General features: G+C 44.5%; 1 protein-coding gene across 1 annotated transcript in view; it reads left to right on the plus strand.

Moving 5' to 3' along the window:
• TNKS (tankyrase) overlaps positions 1-22,541 on the plus strand; it is a 291,341-nt gene that overhangs the window by 262,846 nt on the left and 5,954 nt on the right. Inside the window, exons 20-25 of the mRNA XM_034770778.1 lie at positions 92-174; positions 10,351-10,471; positions 11,311-11,408; positions 14,962-15,036; positions 16,230-16,335; positions 21,920-22,106. Coding sequence (XP_034626669.1) covers positions 92-174; positions 10,351-10,471; positions 11,311-11,408; positions 14,962-15,036; positions 16,230-16,335; positions 21,920-22,106 — 670 coding nt within the window. The remainder of the gene's footprint in view (positions 1-91; positions 175-10,350; positions 10,472-11,310; positions 11,409-14,961; positions 15,037-16,229; positions 16,336-21,919; positions 22,107-22,541) is intronic.

Here is a 22,541-nt window from a genome sequence, read left to right on the forward strand (position 1 = left end):
GACTATAGAGAGCTGTTTTGAAACTGAGGACAAGCTGACATTATGCTGGATGTTGGATATCTTCTACATTGATCTATTTCTTTCATTATAGTCGCTGGTCTTGACATGAATATCAGCCAGTTCCTGAAAAGCCTTGGGCTTGAACACCTGCGGGATATCTTTGAAACAGAACAGGTAATGAGTGAGCCTCATATATGGCGCACTTGTATGTTCATTTATAGTGAATGCAATATATACTCAAGCAAATTTTGATTGCATCTGTTGTTTCCTAACTTTTTTTAAATGACTGTTTAACATCTGTGAAAAACAAAAATAACAAAGAAAACTACAAATGAGTCCTCTAATACCTTAAAGTGAGGTTCTACTCAGAAAAAGATTGAATCATAGAATGTCAGGGTTGGAACAAATGGCATCATAGTTATTTGAGTCTGGTATCAAGTTTGCTCAGTTTACAAGTAAAATAATATTTTTTTTCCTAACTACCAGCTCTGCAAATTCATCCCAGGATCTGAGTCACGATTGGTCCTTTGATCTTGAACATCATTACCAATAAAGGTTTTGCAGGACAAATTAGACCCTGAGCTACATATGTTCTTCCCCATTCATAAACCTGTTAAAGGTTTGTTTGTTTTTTTACAAGGAAGAGGAAGAAAAATTGTTCTCCTTAACCTCTGAGGATAGGACAAGAAGCAGTGGGGTTAAATTGCAGCAACCTAATGTTTAGGCTGAACATTAGGAAAAACTTCCTGTCCGGGTGGTTAAGAGTGGAATAAATTGCCTAAAGAGGCTGTGGAATCTCCATCATTGGAGATTTTTAAGATCAGGTTAGACCTGTCAGGGATGGTATGGATCAGTGGTTCTCAGCCTTTCCAGACTACTATTTCAGGAGGCCGATTTGTCTTGCATACCCCAAGTTTCACCTCACTTAAAAACTGCTTGCTTACAAAATCAGACATAAAAATACAAAAGTGTCACAGCACACTGTTACTGAAAAATTGCTTACTTTCTCATTGTTACCATATAATTATAAAATAAATTGCCACCCCCAGGTTGAGAAACACTGATATAATATATAGAGCAGTATAAACAAGTCATTGTCTGTAAGAAATTGTAGTTTGTACTGACTTCGCTAGTACTTTTCATGTAGCCTGTTGTAAAACTAGGCAAATATATTGATGGACCACGTGGAAGACCTGTGTACCCCCAGGGGTACACATATCCCTGGTGGAGAACCACTGGTCTAGATAATATTTAGTCTTGCCATGAGTGCTGGGGGCAGGACTATGACCTCTCGAGGTCCCTTCCAGTCCTACAATTCTATGAAGCCTGTGGAAGCCTGTTGCATTGGGTGCTTATTAAAGTGAAAGTCATTAGAACTTCTTCTTTGAGTGATTGCTCATGTGTAGGCGTGCATGCTCGCCACGTGCACCAATGGGCGGATGTTTTTCCCCCCGTACTGGGGGAGCACCGTGGCGACCCCTGGAGTGGTGCCTGTATATCGCGCTATGAGGGGAGCCACGCGCTCCCCCCACCCTCAGTTCCTTCTTGCCACCAGTGAAGGTAGTCGGAACTTTGTGCTCCAGCTCTGCTGCAGCCTTTTCTTCTTGACCTTAGTGGTACCATTCGTGGTACCATTCGTGGATTGTTTCTTCAGTTGTTAGAGTGGGCTCAGGGCAGGGCGTGTGCCCCAGGCTTCAAGTCGTGCGACTCCTGTCGCCGTTCTATGCCTAGGAGTGACCCGCACACTGAGTGTCTCTGCTGTTTGGGTGAGACTCACATCAGCGACCGTTGTAAAATCTGCAGGTCGTTCAAGCCAAGGACCAAGAAGGAGAGAGACATTAGACTTCGAGCTCTCCTGATGGAGTCGGCGCTGGCCCCAACTCCGGCGCGCCGAACAGACTTGGCACCCGCCGCCACATCGTCGGTGCGTAGCGAGGCCCCCTTGACCAGCCAGCACCGCTCTCCCTCCAAGAAACACGGGAAGGGCCGTACCTCGCAGCAGTGCCGAGACAAGGAAAGAGGGGAGGCTGGTCCCGGGTCGGGCAGCCCTCAGTCCCCCCTGGCCTCCAGGCCTCCGACTCGTGTTGAGCGGAGCAGCCCGGCGTCATCCGCGCGCGCATCCCCACTGGTACGGATGCCGTCGACGCTGGAGGCGATGCAAGTTGCAAAAGACATTATGAGCCTGCCGGTTCCGGGCATGCAGCCGGGGACGGGCCCCTGGTCCCGCGGCAAGCCTCCTTTGGGTGCTCACCAAGCCTCTCCAGCGGGACGCAGTTTCCACTCTGAGGACTGCTCTTTGCGGACCAGACGGACATCAGGCTGCATGGGATGAAGGATTCCCATACCATCCTGCAAACCTTGGGCCTCTACGTCCCTCCGGCTAAGGTCAAGGCCAGGCCGCAACCGTTGGCTCAACCGGTGAGGAGCAGATACGAGCCCCTGTATAAGAGACTGAGGGATCAAAAACGCCGGTCTCAGCGGCAGTCCCACTCCGCCCTGCAGCCTGGACCCTCTAAGGGCAAAAGGCAGGGAAAGAGGCGGTTTTGACTATTTGCAGGGGGGCACCAGGCTAGTTGCCAGGGAGACCCGCCAGTTAATACAGTTTCTGTTCTGCAACCGTTTGTCTGCTTTCCACATGGCATGTTCCTGTATAACATCGGATCAGTGGGTCTTCAGCACCATTTCCAGGGGCTACATGTTGCAGTTCACCTCACCCACACCAAACCACCCATCCTCCCCGGTAGTCCCGGGGGACCCGGAGCATGCCCTCCTCCTGGGTCAGGAGGTGGACTGTCTACTGCACCTGGGGGCGGTGGAAAGAGTACCGGTAGAATTCCAAGGCAAAGGATTCTACTCCCGGTACTTCCTGATCCCGAAGGCCAAAGGGGGCCTCAGGCCCATCCTGGACCTCCAGGGCCTAAACTGTTTTTTGGCCCCCTCCAAGTTCCGCCTGGTGTCCCAGGCCTCTATTATCCCCTCCCTGGACCCGGGGGACTGGTATGCATCCCTGGACCTCCAGGATGTGTACTTTCACATCCATATTTTCGAGGGGCACAGACACTTCCTTCGCTTCCTAGTGGGGTTAGACCACTATCAGTTTGCGGTCCTCCCGTTTGGCCTATCCACGGCACCCAGGGTTTTCACAAAGTGTATGACTGTGGTAGTGACCTAACTCAGGAGGGAGGGGGTCCAGATCTTCCCATACCTGGATGATTGGCTTCTCAAGGGCGACTCACATTCTGAGGTAAAGACCCACGTGGGGCTGCTCCTCTCGACAGGCGCCGGTCTCGGACTAGTGGTGAACGAGACCCAGTCAACCTTAATTCCAGTTCAGCGCATAGAGTTCATTGGAGCACTACTGGACTCCTCGAGGGCCACAGCCTCTCTCCCCCTAGACAGGTTCGAGGCACTGAGAGATCTCATCACCTCGGTCACGGCCTTCCCAGTGACAAAGACGAGAGCGTGCCTTCGAATTCTGGGCCACATGGTGGCATGTACGTACGTGGTCCGCCATGCCAGACTCCGAATGAGGTCCCTCCAGCTCTGGCTAGCTTCCCAATTCTCTTAGGCCCGGGACGGGTTGGACAAGGTTCTCACGGTTCCATCCCCGATAGTGGTCTTACCTGAGCAATATGCTGCAAGGGGTTCCCTTTCGGGATGCCAGCCCGTCTGTAGACCTGGTGACCGACACATCGGACCTGGGTTGGGGAGCCCACACGGGGAACACGCAGACTCAAGGGACATGGTCGATCCTAGACCTGTCCCTTCACATAAATGTCAAAGAGCTCAGGGCAGTGCAGTTGGCGTGCTTGGCCTTCCACACGTATCTCTGCAGCAAGGTGGTCAGAGTCCTCACGGACAACACTGCCGCCATGTACTATATCAACAGGCAAGGCGGGACTCACTCCCTAGCCCTCTGCCGGGAAGCCCTGAGCCTATGGGAGTTTTGTATAGCCCACGATATCTTCCTGAGGGCCGTACATCTCCCGAGCATCCGCAATACGCAGGCAGATCGCCTCAACACGGTTTTCTCCCCTCAATACAAGTGGTCGCTCCACTCGGATGTTGCTCACTGGCTCTTCCGAGAGTGGGGAGTTCCCCGGGTCGACCTCTTTGCAACCCGCCAGAACCAGTGTTGCCCACAGTTCTGCTCCAGAGGAGGGGTGGGGAGCGATCTCCGATGCGTTCCTCCTATGGTGGTCGGGCCAGCTCCTTTACACTTTCATGCCATTTCCCCTCATCGACAGGGTCCCACAAAAGGTAAAAGCAGATAAGGCGAGAGTCATCCTCATAGCCTGGCGTGGGCCCACCAACACTGGTACGGTACCCTCCTTCACCTCTTGGCGGCCCCCCCGAGGACGCTGCCGCAATCGCCCAGATCTCCTCTCCCAGGCTGGGGGCCGCCTCCTCCGTCCCAATCTAGCCGCGCTCCACCTGACAGCGTGGTTGCTCCGTGGCTAGACGAGGAGGAGGGCAGGTGTTCAGAGCAGGTAAGGTGGGTCCTCGTGGAAAGCAGGAAGCTGTCCGCACACCAGACATACATGGCAAAGTGGTCCAGGTTCTCCAAGTGGGCGAGTGAGCGGGGAGTTTCACCCTCCTCTGCACCTCTCTAGCTTATTCTGGACTACCTCCTCTCCCTTAGGGCCCAAGGACTGGCACCCGCCTCGGTCAGGGTACATCTGGTGGCCATATCGGCCTTCCACCTGCCAGTGCAAGGGCACTCACTCGGTCTTCTCCCACTCTATGACCTCCCATTTCCTGAAGGGCCTCGACCGTTCGTTCCCGTATGCTAGGCCCCCCCTTCCTCCCTCTCCCCGCCGCAATGGGACCTAAACGTGGTTTTGTCCCAACTCATGGGGCCTCCCTTTGAACCCCTGGCCACGTGTTCCTGGTCTCACGTCTCGTGGAAGGTGGCCTCCCTTGTAGCGATCACGTCGGCCCGATGGGTCTCGGAACTTGGGGCCTTGACCTCAGGACCCCCCTATACTGTCTTCCGCAGGGATAAAGTCCAGCTTTGCCCACACCCGGCGTTTCTCCCAAAGGTGGTCACCACCTTCCATATGGAACAGAGCAACTTTCTTCCCGTGCTCTGTCCTAAGCCCAGCCATTCCTCTAACGAGGAGCGCCGCCTCCACATGCTCGATGTGTGTAGGGCGCTGGCCTTTTACCTGTATCGGACCAAACCGTTCCGGAAATCCTTGCAACTCTTTATTGCCTCGGCTGAGCGGGTGAAGGGGCAACTTCTCCACCCAGCATCTTTCCCGCTGGATCACCTCGTGCATACTCATGTGTTACGATCTGGCAGGGGTTCCCCCGCCACCAATCGTTAGGGCACGCTCTACGAGGCCTCATCAGCTGCCTACGTAGCCCATGTCCCTATCCAAGACATTTGTAGGGCAGCCACTTGGGCCTCAGTTCACACATATACTTCGCATTACGCGATCGTCGCCCAGTCTAGGGACGACGCCGGATTCGGCAGGGTGGTACTCCATCCTGGTTTGTCGTGAACTCCTACCCACCTCCAACAGATATTGGTTGGAATCACCTACTGTGGAATACACACGAGCAATCACTCGAAGAAGAAAGAACAGTTACCCGTTCCATAACTGGCGTTCTTCAAGATGTGTTGCTCATGTCTATTCCACACCCCGCCCTCTTTCCCCTCTGTCAGAGTTGTCCGGCAAGAAGGAACCGAGGGTGGGGGGGCACGTGGCTCCCCTTATAGCGCGATATACAGGCGCCACTCCAGGGGTTGCCGCGGTGCTCCCCCAGTACGGGTACTGCTAAGGGAAAAACTTCCGGCACCGGTGCACGTGGCGAGCACGCACACCTACTGTGGAATAGACATGAGCAACATATCTTGAAGAACGCCAGTTACGGAATAGGTAACTGTCCTTTAGCAAACAATGCCGTTGATGGACTAGGCGGAAGAGAAACTACTTTACCCAGGCCTTGTCTACACTAGAGAATTTCAGAAAATAGTTTCCTACTGCAAACAAGACTATAATCTTAGCTGTTTTGGGTGTCTAGGGTTAAAGACTAAATAGTAGGGAAAAAGTATGTTACTAAACTCAGCAGTAGCTCTGGATATGCAAAATGTATTGTAAGAAGTTACCATGTTTATGGTCAGTTTTTGGAAAAGAATAGTATTTGAATGTACTTGTTAATTCTTTTTCTGAACAGCTTCTTGGACAAACACATAATTTACTAGTGTGAACTAAGATATAATGTGAGGGGAGGGGAATAAGACATATTAAGCTGTAGCGATCAGTCAGAGAACAAACACTTTAAACATAATGTGTTGGTTATGAAAAATCTCCAGACTATTGTATGAAGTGTTAAGAGTTGTCCTTTGCTTCCCAGTTCCTGTAGATATGACAGTTTTTCTTTAATCTTCATTTACATTATGTATACCTCTTCTCCACTTCAGCATGAATTGTAATATTTCTTGGCTACCTTTTTCTTCTTACCTAGAAAAAGTGTGCTTTCCCTATATTTAATAGAAGTTTATGTTCATCAGAGAAACTGAAATATTGGCTTTTTAGAACCAGGAAAAACCTTTCTATCCAAATATTTCTGCTCTCCCTGGTTATCTTAATCTAATTTTGGATTGTTTCTTTTAGTCATGTCCCTCTAGAAACAAATCTCTAAGTGCTGCTTAAACTCATTTTTCCTGTTTAAAAAACCTTCCTCTTGCACTGAAGAGTTCTACTTTAGAGCCTTATCTTCTAGGTACGGCTGTCGATTAATTGCAGTTAACTCACTTGATTAACTCAAAAAAATTAATCCCAATTTAAAAAATGAATCGCGATTAATTGCAGTTTTAATCACACTGTTAAACAATAGAATACCAATTGAAGTTTATTAAATATTTTGGGATGTTTTTCTACATTTTCAAATATATTGATTTTGATTACAACACATAATGCAAAGTGTACAGTGCTCACTTTATATATTATTATTTATTACAAATATTTTCACTGTAAAAAAGATAAACAAATAAAATTGTATTTTTCAATTTACCTCATTTACTGTCGTGCAATTTCTGTCCTGAAAGTGCAATTTACAAATGTAGATTTTTTTTTGTTATATAATGCACTCAAAAACAAAACAATGTAAAACTTTAGAGCCTACAAGTGCACTTAGTCCTACTTCTTGTTCAGCCAGTTGCTAAGACAAACAAGTTGTTTACATTCAAGGGAGATATTGCTGCCCGCTTTTTATGTACAATGTCACCTGAAAGTGAGAACAAGTGTTCACATGGCACTTTTGTAGCCAGCATTGCAATATATTTATGTGCAAGATATGCTAAACATTCATATGCCCAAGATATGCTAAACATTCATATGCCCCTTCATGCTGCGGCCACCATTCCAGAGAACATGTTTCCATGCTGATGAAAAAAAATATGTTAATTAAATTTGTGACTGAACTCCTTGTGGGAGAAATGTATGTCTCCTGGTCTGTTTTACCTGCTTTCTGCCATATATTTCATGTTATAGCAGTCTCGGATACCGACCCAGCATATGTTGCTCGTTTTAAGAACACTTTTACTGCAGATTTGACAAAACGCAAAGAAGGTATCAATATGAGATTTCTAAAGATAGCTACAGCACTCCATCCAAGGTTTAAGAATCTGAAGTGCCTTCCAAAATCTGAGAGGGGACGAGGTGTGGAGCATGCTGGCAGATGTCTCAGAAGAGCAACTACAGAACCCGAACCACCTATAAAGAAAATCAACCTTCTCTTGGTGGCATCTGATGATGGAAATGAATGTGCATCAGTCTGCACTGCTTTTGATCATTATCAAGCAGAACCCGTCATCTGGAATGGGGGTTGAAGCACGAATGTTTAGGGCTGAGTAGACTTGTAAGCTCGAAAGTTTTACATTGTTTTATTTTTGAATGCAGTTATTTTTTTTTGTACATAGTTCTACATTTTAAGTTCAACTTTCATGATAAAGAGATTGCACTATAGTAATTGTAATGGAGGAATTGAAAAATATTTCTTTTTTTACAGTGCAAATATTTGTAATAAAATAAATATAAGGTGAGCACTGTACACTTTGGATTCTGTGTTGTAATTGAGATCAATATATTTGGAAATGTAGAAAATACCCCAAAATATTTAAATAAATGGTATTCTATTATTGTTTAACAGCACAATTAATCGCGATTAATTTTTTTAACTGTTTGACAGTCCTACTTATAGGTTATCTCTACAATTTTCCTCCACTAGTGAGGGTTTTAAAAATGCAAATCAGATTTACTCGTCTCTTTCATCAATTTGAAAACGTGTTAATTCATCTCATGCTGTTGTCCTTCCAAAGACAATGAGTACATATTCATAGTCATTCCATATTATTTTGATGCTTGATGTCTGGAACTGTCTTTGTTTCCCATACACTACAATCTCTGCAAGGAAACAGTCCTCCTGTGATACAGGTACCATTGAGGGACAGTTTTTCATTTTGGATTTCCCCTGACATTAATCCTAGTCCTCTGGCAGTAAGGTAGTATGTTTTGCAGTCTTTTGTAGTGTTGCTCTGCACTTGATGAATGTTTTCAATGACTCTTTCATAGTAACCTTCATATCTTTTGCCTGATCAATATGTTGGATGTCCTGTTTATCGCATATCCCTTGGTTGAGTCCCTCTCTCCTGGATTAAGCATATAATCTTTGTCTACAGTGGACTTTGTTTGCTACTTACAGAGCCAGTCATCCTAACTCTCCAGCTCCTTTTGAATCTAGTTGCATGGTTTCCCATTGATTACTAAGCCTCCAGTTCTACTGCAATGTATAAATCTGGGAGCAGATATATTTGAATGCCTCTCCTAAATGAAATCTTTCTGTATCTCTGAGGTCCAAAAGGTAACCTGTGCATAGAATTTCTATACAATATGAAAAGTTTGTGTCTGGACTGCCCTTTATGTCCTGCTCTTAAATCAATTTTCTGTTTCACATCTTATTTGACATCCTATTTTATTACTTCCTGCTTTAGCCAGTAATCTCTATGACCTTGAAATGCAGACTTGTCAAATGCTTTGAGGAATCTTAATATATTACAGCCAGTGAATAGTCCTGATCTGTCATCATGACAGTCATTATTTCTAAGAACCTTAGGTTACTTAAGCATGATTTAACATAGCCAAATCATGTTTGGAGACACACACACATCACATAAACACGAAGTGAATGTTTTAGAGAATCTGTAATGGGATCGATGTAGGATGTGTTACACATTTTAATAAGGACATAACAGCAAAAGAATGGGAAATTATCAGGCTAAAATGATACAGAACTTATATTTCCATGTTGTATGTGGTGGAAATACATTTATAGGTATTTGTGCAAAAATGTAAATCTTGCTACAGAGTGCTTTAAACTGTTGCTATGTTTATAGTGCTGATGTACAGCACCACATTAATCCTGACCCCTTGATAATCTTGACAGGAAAGCTGTTGTCTGGGATTTTTTTCTTACTATTTCTGCTATCATTCGGTCAGCTAGCAATGCTAGCAATGGTGGGTGTGTTAGTGTAAATAATATACTGGTGTGTTAGCCAGAGTGCCATGTAACCCTCCTCAGAGCAGTTCTAAATAATACAATGACTAGCCACCTGTGTACAGTCGTCCTTAATGTGTTACCACCAGTGGAGCTCCATCAATAATACTTCAGTACAGGAAATTATTTTGAAAAATCCAATATTGGTAAGGCCAGTCACTGAAGGGGAAGAGTTATGATGCACCTAAGGGACAGAGGAACGCAAGTCCCACTGATTTTCAGTGGGGCATATGCACCTAAATCCCATAGGCACACTTGAAATCTCCTATCAGTTTTAAATTAAGCCTTTTATTATTCCTTTAGCAATATCAGATCCAGACTAAATTATTTCCCTAGTAATGTTTGACTATTGTTTCAGTGCATTCATTAAATGGTTAGAAATTATTCCCAGTTTGGTATGGAGTCTTACCATGAAGGGAGATTGGATGAGAAATTAAATAGCTTACTTTTTAACTGTTATGCTAAATTACCTTTCCCTGTTAGTTTTTGGAAGAGAGAGGTATGTTCTATGTTATTTACACACATTCTGCAGCAGCCAGCATAAAGCAGCTCTCTGCTGTCTCATGATGGGAAGAGCCTGTGATATTTACTTGGGCCAGCCTCAGACAGTCTATTAGATTGTAGGACCGTCATAATAAAATTAAAATACATAAACTGAGGGATTCTACTCCTAGCATGAATGCAGTGTAAGCACAGTATAATTTCTGTAACAATGGGACTTTCATTTTTTCCTTAGGAGGTAATGAAGGCTTGGCTACTAATTTTTGTCATGGTTTCTCTTTTCAGATAACTCTTGATGTATTGGCAGACATGGGGCATGAAGAGTTAAAAGAAATTGGCATTAATGCATATGGACATCGTCACAAACTAATAAAAGGTGTAGAGAGACTTCTAGGAGGTCAGCAAGGTACATATATCAAAACAGCTGGCAATTCCTGTTAACTTTGAGTTATGTACACCTGGACCTGTCTGAAAATAATTTTCAGCAGGCTTTTAGCATTTGCCTTGTAAAAGCAATGCTCTTAGATCATCCCCAGGCTTAGACCATGACTTTAAAGAGTCCATGTGTGGTTAGATGCGTTCCTGCTTGCAGAATTAACCAAATTCTGGCTAGGCAGCAGAAATAAAATGGCTAGAGACAGAGGAATCTTTCAGTGCAGTGGTGCAAAGATGGGGTGGAGCCATTGTCTTGTCTCCTCTCCATCCCAACTGGGGAATGCACAGCCCATGGAGGGGAGGAACCCCTATGCTGCTCTTAGCACAAGGCCATCATTCTGGAAGGCTCCAGCATGAAGTGCATAAAGCGGGAGCAGCTCTTTGTGTACCTACGTAAGGGTCAGTCACAGTCTGGTGCAGTGGTTTGTTCCAAGATTAACACACACAACTGTTAGTTACTAATAACTAATTCCTGAATGGATCACATTGTAATTGCAAACTGTTGGAATTGTGTCTATCACACAGGCTTCAGCTGCTTCACTTGAAAGCAGAAATTGCTAGATAAGTTCATCTCCCACATAAATTTTATTCTTTTAATATTTTATTCTATTTTAATACTCTCTTTTAATGCCTGCTGCTTTTCAAGCATTTGATCTAATTTAGGTTGTATTTCCTTTGTTTGCTTCCTGTATTGGACTTGCTCCTGCTCTGGGGTTATTTAACAAGTAATAATGGTAAGGCTGGGTAAAAATACAGCTGGTATTGTTTCCTACCGTTGATTTTTACTTCTTAAATTCTTCCCTTTTGCAGGCACCAGTCCTTATTTGACTTTTCACTGTGTGAGCCAAGGGACTATTCTCCTAGATCTTGCTCCCGATGATAAGGAGTATCAATCAGTAGAAGAGGAGGTATTATAAATACAAATATTTTTGTTTTAAAAATTGGCTTATGTTTGCTGCTTAATGTCTGTCTTGGAAGTCAGTGTGGTTCTACACTGCAAAGTGATACTCTCAAAATAGCATTGGTGGGTTCCACGTTACTGCCACCCAGTGATTACAGATCAGATGTGATCCCTGATTGCCAGGTCTTCAAACTCAGCCTAGGAACTGAAGGTCAGACTAGGTTCTTTTCCTCTTACACATCCCCAGTGCTCTGTGGGCCCAATTCCACACCCAGATATACCTGGGCTAGTCACATTTTTCCAGATTATGGCCTTGGTGATACCTCTGCAACCCTCAATGCCTTTAGTAGAGCTCCACAAGTGTGTCACTGACTTAAAATAAACAAGCAATGCCTTTGGTGCTGCACAAAAAGAGACTCCAGCCCTGCAGCACCAAAGCAGTTAACGGGAATAAAAAAGATCTGACCCCAGGGCACTCAGGGAGCAGTAGGAAAGAGCCGTTTTTATGCAATCTTTTTTGACAAGCAGAGCAACATCAAGGTCCTCTGTAGTGTGGGGGGAAAGAACCACGCCCCCACAGTTCCATGGGGACAGACCAGGCATCAGCATCACTTCACCCCCAAAGACAGCAGTCAATCCTGCAGCTCCCAAAAAATAAGCCGAGAGTAATTGCAGGTGGAGGCTGGAACAACCATGTCTCCCTAGAGTCCTGGTGGGAGTAGGACAGGTCATACAACAGCCCCATGATCTCCTTAACATGGCATTGCCTCTTGCCCCAAGAGAGACAGGTGCTGGGTGGGGTTCCACACACAATCTTCTGCTGATGGGGACAGTGGTGCACAGAGAGCTGCAGCTGCTTTTGTTGTTGCTGGGTGACTGCCCAAGTTCAGATCTTCCTTGCTCTGTCCACTGTCTGCCAGCCAGGCTAACCCAGTGCTTCTCCCTGCCTTGCCACAATCTCCCCCTCAGGTCCTCCTTCTCCACAGGTTTCAGAGGGGTAGCCGTGTTAGTCTTATCAGCAAAAACAACGAGGAGTCCTTGTGGCACCTTAGACACTAACAAATTTATTTGGGCATAAGCGTTCGTGGGCTAGAACCCACTTCATCGGATGCATGGAGTGGAAAATACAGGAGCAGGTATAAATACATGAAAAGATGGGACTTACCTTATCAAGTGTGAGGTCAGTCTAACGAGACAATTTCAATTAACAGTAGGATACCAAGGGAGAAAAAATAACTTTTGTAGTGGTAGTGAGAGTGGCCCATTTCAAACAGTTGACGAGAAGGTGTGAGTGACCGTAGGGGGAAATTAGTATGGGGGAAATTAGGTTTAGGTTTTGTAATGACCCAACCATATGATGGCATATATCATGTGCCAGCAATGCCCTCTGCCATGTACATTGGCCACACCAGACAGTCTGTACGCAAAAGAATAAATGGACACAAATCTGACATCAGGAATTATAACATTCAAAAACCAGTAGGAGAACACTTCAGTCTCCCTGGTCACTCAGTAACAGACCTAAAAGTGGCAGTTCTTCAACAACAAAACTTCAAAAACAGACTCCAATGTGAAACTGCAGAACTGGAATTAATTTGCAAACTGGACACTATCAAATTAGGCCTGAATAAAGACTAGGAGTGGTTGGGTCATTACAAAACCTAAACCTAATTTCCCCCATACTAATTTCCCCCTACGGCCACTCACACCTTCTCGTCAACTGTTTGAAATGGGCCACTCTCATTACCACTACAAAAGTTATTTTTCCTCCCTTGGCATCCTACTGTTAATTGAATTGTCTCATTAGACTGACCTCACACTTGATAAGGTAACACCCATCTTTTCGTGTATTATTCCTGCTCCTGTATTTTCCACGCCATGCATCTGATGAAGTGGGTTCTAGCCCATGAACGCTTATCCCCAAATAAATTTGTTTAGTCTCTAAGGTGCCACAAAGACTCCTTGTTGTTTTTTCTTCTCCACGGAGACACTCGGATGCTAAGGTGATGAGTGCCAGGATAAGAATTTAGATAAGGTAGGATGGCTGCTGTATGCCATGACCCTTTACACTTACCTGTAGATGGTATCCAGATGTGTATGCTCCACAGGGCCACGTGCTTGCACCTACCTTCATGAAAGTTGTCAGTTTTCCCCTTTTTTAGCTAGGGTGTTTGGGAACATAGGTTAAAATAGAACCAAAGGGGTTGTGCTCTCCTTCATCCCTTTCCCTGTGGCTTGTATCACTGCTTCAAGAGGCAGCTCCTTATGCTTCTTGAAGCCTGTTGGAAACCCCCACTGAATGTGCTGTGGGGCTGGGTCATTAACTCCTCTTACAAAATGTATTTTCTTGGAGAAGTGTTCAAAAGGCTCATATGACAGATCAAAATGAGGAGGGAGACTGTGTGTGTACTACTTTATGGTTTTAGCTGTTTAAATGGGAAAATAAACAGATTCCATTGTAAAACCTTTGATCTTGAGTCCTAAACCTTCGTGTGTGATCTGTCCATTTCTGTTAGTAGGAAATCACATTAGGACATGCAGGATCAGTGACTCAGGGTGCTATTTTAACAAATTGTTTGCTTAGTTTAATAAGGAGGCATGGTATGACAACCTCATCGTGTCCTATCACCTTGTCACCAGTGAAATACTGATGCCAAGAGTCTGCTTCGCCACCCTAACAGCTTGCTGCCCTAGAAAAAGCGTCAGAATATCGACTGCAAAGACTCACTTGCCTCTTACTTCGTATAGTTTATGTTGATTTTCTGACGTAACATTGCCCTAGATTGTAACTGTTTCTCTGCTGTGCTAGTGTTTTTTTGTTTTGTTTTATTTTTAAAGTAAGTTGAAAATGTTTAAGCTACTTCTTGCTTAGGCAGGCAAAAGTTTGGAAATCCAGAGTTCATGTAGGATTTCATGTAGCTTGCGTAACAGACAGGGTCAACTGCCAACAGAGTCAAATACAATATTTATTTGGGCTGTTACTTAAAGTATAATTGTCTACCAAAAGTCACTTACCTGTAGATGAAATTATACTTCTTGATAGCAGGTAATAGTAATGTATAAACATCACAATGTATTGATCCCCCCCAGAAACCAAGAAATGGAAAATTATATACCTTAGTTATACATTCTTTATTATGTCAACATAGTCTTTCCATAAAATCTTTCTTGCTTTTTTGTAACGTTTGAATTGCAAAAATTCCAATTATATGTCCATGTCTACTTTTGATAGTAAATTCCAGTGTGCTTATTTTCTTACCTGGAGTTTTATTGACAAGTTGGGTCATTGGATTTGTTCTCAGCCAATAACCTGGAGCAATATGTTCCACTAGGACTTTCAGCACGCGAACAAATAAAAGAACATAGCTGTATTCGAATTTGAGGTCTCTTAATTTTTGTGTTTCTTTGATCATTCTTAAAACAAATAAGATTATATTTAAGTACATTCACCATTCCTCATGTTTTGGCCTTGCTTAAATGAACTCCCTTTCCAGCTCATTAATATTATTAGCAGGTGTCAAGTTTTCTGTTTGAGAATTCCGTTTGATATTTTTATGCAGATGCAAAGTACAATCCGGGAGCACAGAGACGGTGGCAATGCTGGCGGGATCTTCAACAGATATAATGTCATCAGGGTAAGTCTCAAAGACTTCAGAAAATCAGAAGTAAAATAAGTGGTAATTATGCTAAGAGTTGGAATCATTTTGATATGCTGCCCTGTCATTATATAATTGCATACAAAAATCCACATTACACGAATGTTAAAGTTGCACAGTCAAGCACTCAGAAGATAAGAAATACCAAAATTAAGACTGTACAGCCATGTTGTGCAGTGAAGGAGGCAGGAGGTGACCATGTAATTACAGAATGCATAGACACAAAGGCGGCAAATTAAAGTAGAACAGGCAATCTTAATTCTGGCTTTTGATTGCTTGACTTTGCAGCCTTAACGTTCTGTTAACGTGGGGGGTTTTAATGTAATGTCCCCAATTTTTTTTTACAAAACAAACTTTGACCTGCTTCATATTGCCTTGGTGTCAACAGGGATAGTGTTGGGAGCACAGACGAGACAGCTGCCCTGCTTTCAGTTCCTGTGCCCAGTGCCACAGGGGCCTCCTACAGCTCCTGGAATGGAACATGTTCAGTCGCACTGCGGGGATGGCCAAGCACAGTCCTGTCACCATTAGGAGCTGTGAAGGGATGGAGCACGCTCAATATGGATAGAATCTTCAGAGTATTTAGCTGCCAGACTCTGACAAGTCTCTACTGAGCATGTGCAAACTGAGATTTCTCAGAGGCTCATAACTTGGCCAATTTGGGTGGATTTTCCCAGAAATGGCAAAAGGCACATCCCTGACACCAGGCCAAGCTGCATCACCACCACTAAATTTCAAGTCCCTGCTTGAAAGCACTAGACTTGAGCTTCACAGAGAAATAGTATTAAGAATGTTTTCATATGCACAAAACAACACATTTTCCCCTAACTTTTTCTCAGAAATGGCTAAACAATTTTGCCTAAATTTTCCGACAAAATTCTGCCTGAGGCAGAAACCTTAAATTTCAGCCCAAATGGTAAAAGTTTGGCAAAGGTATAAGCAACTGAAAACAGGATTTTATAATGGGAAGTGTTGGGCTACCTTAACTAAAGGTGGTGCTACCTGCTCTGTCTGTAATATTTTTTACCAATTTTGTTTTAAAAGCAAAAGCTTAGATACTGAACCACCCCAGATATTTGTTATACAGTTCAAACCTCTTGCTACAGTTTCCCTATACTGTATAGAATTACATTTCATTAGAAGTGAATTATGGTTTTTTGTTTATACTGTAGATTCAGAAGGTTGTGAACAAGAAGTTGAGGGAGAGATTCTGTCACAGACAGAAGGAGGTCTCAGAGGAAAATCACAACCATCACAATGAGCGTATGTTGTTTCATGGTGAGGAACTGGTCTCTGTTTCTAGACTTCACTACTTCTTTAAAAAAAAAAAAAAAAAAAAAAAGTAGGGGGGAGTAAATGTTAGTGTTAATCATTGTACATTGTTTTTGTATTTCTGCTCACTTTCCTCTCCACCATCAGAATGTATGCGAGTGTGTTTTGATGAGAAAAGCTACACTTCTTCAAGAAGTGTTCCTGTGGGTGCTTCACTTCAGGTGTTTATGCGCCCCTGCTCCTTTGAGCAAAGTTTTTTGGAAGCAGTGCCCGTTTGGCCCTTCCATGTGCCCTACACATTCTCGTGCCCTGTTCCGAGGACATATAGAACCGCATGTGGGAACAACCCTCCGTACTTTTCAGCCTGAGATGGAGTGTAGAGTTTGCCTGTCCTCGTCAGCCTAGTTCTCGTGTATAGTTAGTGTTTAATGTTTCCGTGTTAGTTGTTGGAATCACGGTTCCCTCTTTTTTCTTTGTTCTCCATGTTAAGGGGGATTTTTTGGACTTTGCTCTGGGGTCAGACTGGATCTCCTAGTTTTAAGAGGTGTCTTTCCTGTCAGGAAGCTATCCTTATGAGTGACAGGCATCCTCAGTGTCTCTGTCAATTTGGGAGACGCTCATATCCCCAGCAAGTGCAAGTTCTGCACCTCGTTCAAGAGCAGATCTCAAAACCGTAGGGAAACAAAGTTTAGATTAATGATGATGGAACAAGCCCTAAGACTGACTTCTGACCTGGGTACCGAAAACCTCCATGTACACAGGGCTTCAAGTGCCCCATCTACTTTGAGATCCTTGTCATTGAATGTCTCAACATATACAGGCTGAGCTGCGCTGCTTACCTCTGGGCATCAGTCACCAAAAGTCTCAGCAGACAGAGCTTCTGTGTCAGAAGTCCACAGTACAGAGAGCTGTGTTATCTAAGCTTCTGGTTACTGATAAGAAGAGTAGGAGTACTGGGTCTCCTAGAAAATCTTGGCCACCAAATCACAAGAAGACTCTACAGATCTCAGGTCCCAAGGGGAGTTCTTTAGATGCTCCATGTGGTTCAGGTACCAGGAAGGCCTCTAAGGTATCCTCTAAGAACCAGACTACAAAGAGAGACTGGGTACTGAGGTCATCTACTTCGTACCAGACCGGTAGAAATCTCAGAGGACTACACCACCAGACACTGAAATTGAATTTCTGGTACCAACATGGCATTGGGAGGAAGGGTCCCCTGCCTAGTGGTTAGCACCCAAGGTGGCAGTCACCCCCAATGGGTGCAGTTAGGGTCAGCAGCTCTGCCTAATGGGTGCAGTTCAGGGGTGGCACCTCTGCCTAGGGGATACAGGTCAGAGGTGGCACTGGGTTTATCTGAACCCAAAACTATGGTAACTAGTCTCTGTTTTCCAGGTAGTGTCAGGAAATAAATCAGTGAGGGATGCAGCACTTCCGTCTGATAAACTATTAGTTCACACAAAAGTGCTTCCACACAAAAACCCTTGTTTTTATTGAGGACAAAGCACATATCAAAAATAGTAATAGTCTAGAGCACCCCAGATAGATATAGTTACATGAAGTCTGAGATGGTATCGAGTGGCAGCGCAGGGTTCCAGTGGCTGGCTTTCCTTCTAGCCAGTGGGGAGATTGATTTCAATGTCTCCTTGCTCATAGAAAATCCAAACTTCTCCAGAGTATTCTCTTTAACTAACTTTTTATAGGTTTTTTTCAAACAAAGCACATTACTCATAATGGCCCCTAATACGCTAGCAATTTCGCTAGCAACAGCAAATAATAATTCTTTACTCTACTTATCAGCAAAGCAACTTCAGCAAGAAATTTTACAGACTCAGGCACCTGGACCAAGGTCAGCTCCCTTCCATTCTCATGAATGCCATTTTACTTTATCTATCCTTGTTAGTAACACTGCAGTTTGTGCAGCTGTTTTTGTCTGCCTAAGCAAGTCCAAATTCTTCCTCTCTACATGGTATCCTCGCTTCCAGTTGGTGGTTAACTGCACAAGAAGGCTGCGGGTTATGGCAAGTGCAGATTATGTTAAGTCCAGTTCTTTCATAACAGGACTCCTTGGATGCAGCTGGTGCTGCAGCCAGGTCCATCTCCACTGCGATCGTAATGCAATGAGCATTTTGGCTTTCCTAGGGAGATGGAGAATATTGTTGAAGATCTCCACTGTGACAGCCATTAATTGTTTTCCAAGTCTACACACGACTCCCTTCACACCTTGAATGACCGAAGACCAAACACAGATCCTTTCGGGTCTATCACCAACATATAAAAGAAAGTTTAGCAAGTCACAGTCAGCACAGAGATCTTGCTCGGCCCATTTTTCCACCTTCCGTAGGCCACCCAAGCCAGGGGCCAGGAGGCCTAAATATTCAGAAAGGAAGCCGGCGGCTGCCACAGCTTCTTCATCCCAACCTTCCATGTAGTCCAAGCACCAGTTTTGATGGCTTCGTCAAAAGTCTAACTCACCCACTGAACTCACTGTTGCACCATCCTATCCTCCTCCTCCCCTTTAAATACTTCCTCTCCCAGTTTCAGACTGCATGGGAGACCATAACATCCAACAGATGGGTGTTGGAGGCCATTACATCTGGTTATACTATCCGTCCCACTTCCATCCCCCGTCCCTCCCTTCCCCTGTCCCTTTTCAAAGACCCATCTCATGGTCAATTGCTGAGACAGGAAATTGCCTCACTGCTATGCTTAGGGGCCATGGAACCAGTTCCAGTTCAGCTCGGGGGAAAGAGGTGCTACTTCAGGTACTTTCTGGTCCCCAAAAAGAATGGGGATGGGAGTCAGTATTACATCTCAGGTGCATGAACAACTGTGTAAAACAGCAGAAATTCAGGATGGTAACCCTTGCAGCTATAGTTCCCTCCCTCGATTCCAGGAATTGGTTTGTGACTCTCAACTTTCAAGACATGTATTTTCATGTGGCAATTCATCCCTCTCATAAGATATTTCTTCACGTCATAATTGAACGCGACCACTATTGGCACCACATGCTCCCTTTCAGCCTTTCCTCTGCCCCAAGGGTATTCTCATAGATCCTCCTGGTCATAGATCCCCACCTTCATCGCCTGGCGCTAATGATCTTCTCTTATCTTGACAATTTGTTGACTGGGACTGATAATATCAAGGGGTATTGTCAGCAATACAAGCGATGAGGTCGCTATTCCACACTTTGGGCCTTCGACTCATTCTCAATAAGTCAATTTTTACACCAGTACAGCAGATGGACATCAGAGGAACTTCTCTAGATGTGTTCACAGCCAGGGCTTACCTCCCTATGAACAGGTTTTTCACCCTGCAGAATCTCATTTCATTGCGACCCTCAAATCCCAGTAAAAAATTATCTTCAACTGCTAGGGCACATGGCAGTTTGCATCTTTGTATCTCAACATGCCAAATTGTATCTTCAGGGCATCCAGGAATGGGTCAGGACAGTCTATATACCAAACAATCAGAGTCTGGACAAGCCCCTGTTCCCCAGTAGGTTCTGCAGTCATTCAGCTGGTAAAAGGACACTCACTGCTCTCAACTCCAGAAGACTGATGTGAAGAAACTGCTCTCGGAATGACTATTTTCCCTGGATTATGTGCAACCCCCCAAATGTGCCCCTCTATCCCAAGTGTGGTGTGTCTGATGTAATGATGATAGTGGGAGGATCTTGAACAAACAGGACTCCTGAACACCCCTTCCAACCGTTAGCTACATGTTCACTTCTTCACCTTTTCACAAAGACAGTCTTCTTGGTGGCCATCACTTCCGTCCACGGGGTCCAAAAGCTGGGGACTTTAATAGCAGATCCCCCTTTATAATGTTTTTCAAAGAATCATTATAGCCACATCCAAACAAAGATGGTGCCTATGGTGTCTTCTGAATTTCATATAAACCAGACCATTCATCTCTGTTTTTTACCCCAAAATCACATCAGACTCGGTAGGAATCTGCCTTCCATATGTTAGATGTCAGAAGCCTAAGGACATCAGCCTTCCATCTGGATAGAACCAAACCTTTCCAAAAGACCTCTAGACCGTTTCAGTTGCAGACAGATCCAAGGGACCCACAATTTCCAACCAGAGGCTCTCAAGATGGATCTTTGGGTGCGTTATTTCATGTTATGACTCTGCTCGCATTCAGCCTCGTTCAAGAGGGTTAGCCCACTCTACAAGATCACAAACTACTTCTATAGCATTATTTAAGAATGTTCCAGTTGTTGAGATTTTCACACCTTCAACCTGGACTTCAGTACATACTTTCTCCAACAATTATGCTGTGGTTCATGCCACTAGATCGGATGCTGCGGTTGGCAATGCATTTCTGTCTTGAGTAGTACTGAGCTCCCTCCTCTCTGTGGGATTAGTGCTTGGCAGTCACCTGAAGTGGAGCAGCCATATGGACACTACTTGAAGAAGGAGCAGTTACTCATCTTGTGCAGTAACTGGAGTTCACTGAAATGTACTCTCCTACCCATCCTCCTTCCTCTCTGCTTTGGAGTTTTGAGCAGGAATGGTGTCCCTAGCCTCTGTTTGCCAGATGCTGGGAATGAGCAACAGGGGATGGATCACTTGATGATTACCAGTTCTTTTCATTCCCTCTGGGGCACCTGGCTCTGGCCACTGTTGGAAGACCGGATACTGGGCTAGATGGACCTTTGGTCTGACCCAGTAGGGCCATTCTTATGTTCTCTTGTGGGACTTTGTGGTAGAGAAGGAACTGAGGGTGCAAGAATGGGTAAGGTGCATGCATGGGCTGAACAGGCGCTGCTACCAGAAATCTCCGATCAAGGCACAAGGGCGCGTGCACACCTGAAGTGAAGTCCCCATAGGGACACACATCTTGAAGAACTCCAGTTGTTGCACAAGGTGAGTAACCTCGCCTTTATATTTCAGACCTGCTATTTCTTTGTTAAACCATATTCAGTGCAAGCTACTTTGCTGGACCTATTGGCAGCTCTTAGGAAGGACGTTTAGTTGGGGTTGGTCCTGCTTGGAGCAGGGGGTGGGACTAGCTGAGCTCCCTTCCAACCCTGATCTTCTATGACATTGCATTGCCATGAGAGATGCAGGCTGTCAGAGAAAGGAGGGGAGCTGCACCATGCCGGGGTAGGTCAGGGAGCCAGAGAGGATGGAAAGTACAAGGAGGACCTCAAAAGACTCTGGAGAACTGCTCAGAAATGCTTGCAAACTACAGCCTCCTGAATAGCTTAAGCAAATTGCACAAGCCCCAGTAAAAGTTGGTTTCATGTAGCAAAACGTGTTGTCAGGATAATCAGACAAAAGCTGCCTGTCTTAGGTGGAATTAACTGCTGAAGAATGATTACATTTGGCAAGATAAATTGCACTGAAGTTTGAGTGGGGAAAAGATATGTAATGAGATTTAGTAAATGAATAACAAATATCATGAGTTATATGTAGGATTCTGGTACACATGATAAATCCCTTGAGGTGATTGAATTTATTTTCAAACATTTAATTTACATATTACACAAGCACCTCTTATCAGTAAAAGTCTACAGTAAGTCTGAGCTCTAACCTGCACAAAAGCTAACCCCCTACCCCCTCTTTGTGTCTTTCTGTTCTAGGGTCTCCTTTTATTAACGCAATTATTCACAAAGGATTTGATGAAAGACATGCATACATTGGCGGGATGTTTGGAGCTGGAATTTACTTTGCAGAGAACTCCTCGAAAAGTAACCAGTATGTGTATGGAATTGGGGGAGGGACCGGCTGCCCAACACACAAAGACAGATCCTGTTACATTTGTCACAGGTAAGTTTCCAAGGGATTTGCCCACAGGGAAAACACACCGTTTCACTCTCCTTTATACGTTATAGCTCTGGCTATATGGATATGCTTCAGAGAAAGACTAGCCACGTGGTCCTGGACATAGCATGAAAATTCAGTTTATACTTTGTCAAGGCTGAACAGAAAGGGGCCCAGCAAGCCCTAGAAAGGATTTGAAAATTATATCTAGACATTGAGTTTACAGGGAGTATAAATAAAACAGAATGGTGGTTTATGAATAAAGCTTGAAATATCAGGACTGAAACTGAGTAGATTATGGTAAATAATAGTGATTGGATTCCAAGCAATCTTTAAAGTTGCTTGTGCCTCCACATAGTGTCTTCTGCTGGCAGAACAAAACTGGGATGCCAAGATTTATTGCAGCTTGACCTAAGAGCAGGGTTTTTGTAGAGAGCAAAT

The sequence above is a fragment of the Trachemys scripta genome, chromosome 5 (genome assembly GCF_013100865.1).
Source record: "Trachemys scripta elegans isolate TJP31775 chromosome 5, CAS_Tse_1.0, whole genome shotgun sequence".
Taxonomy (NCBI): Eukaryota; Metazoa; Chordata; order Testudines; family Emydidae; genus Trachemys; species Trachemys scripta.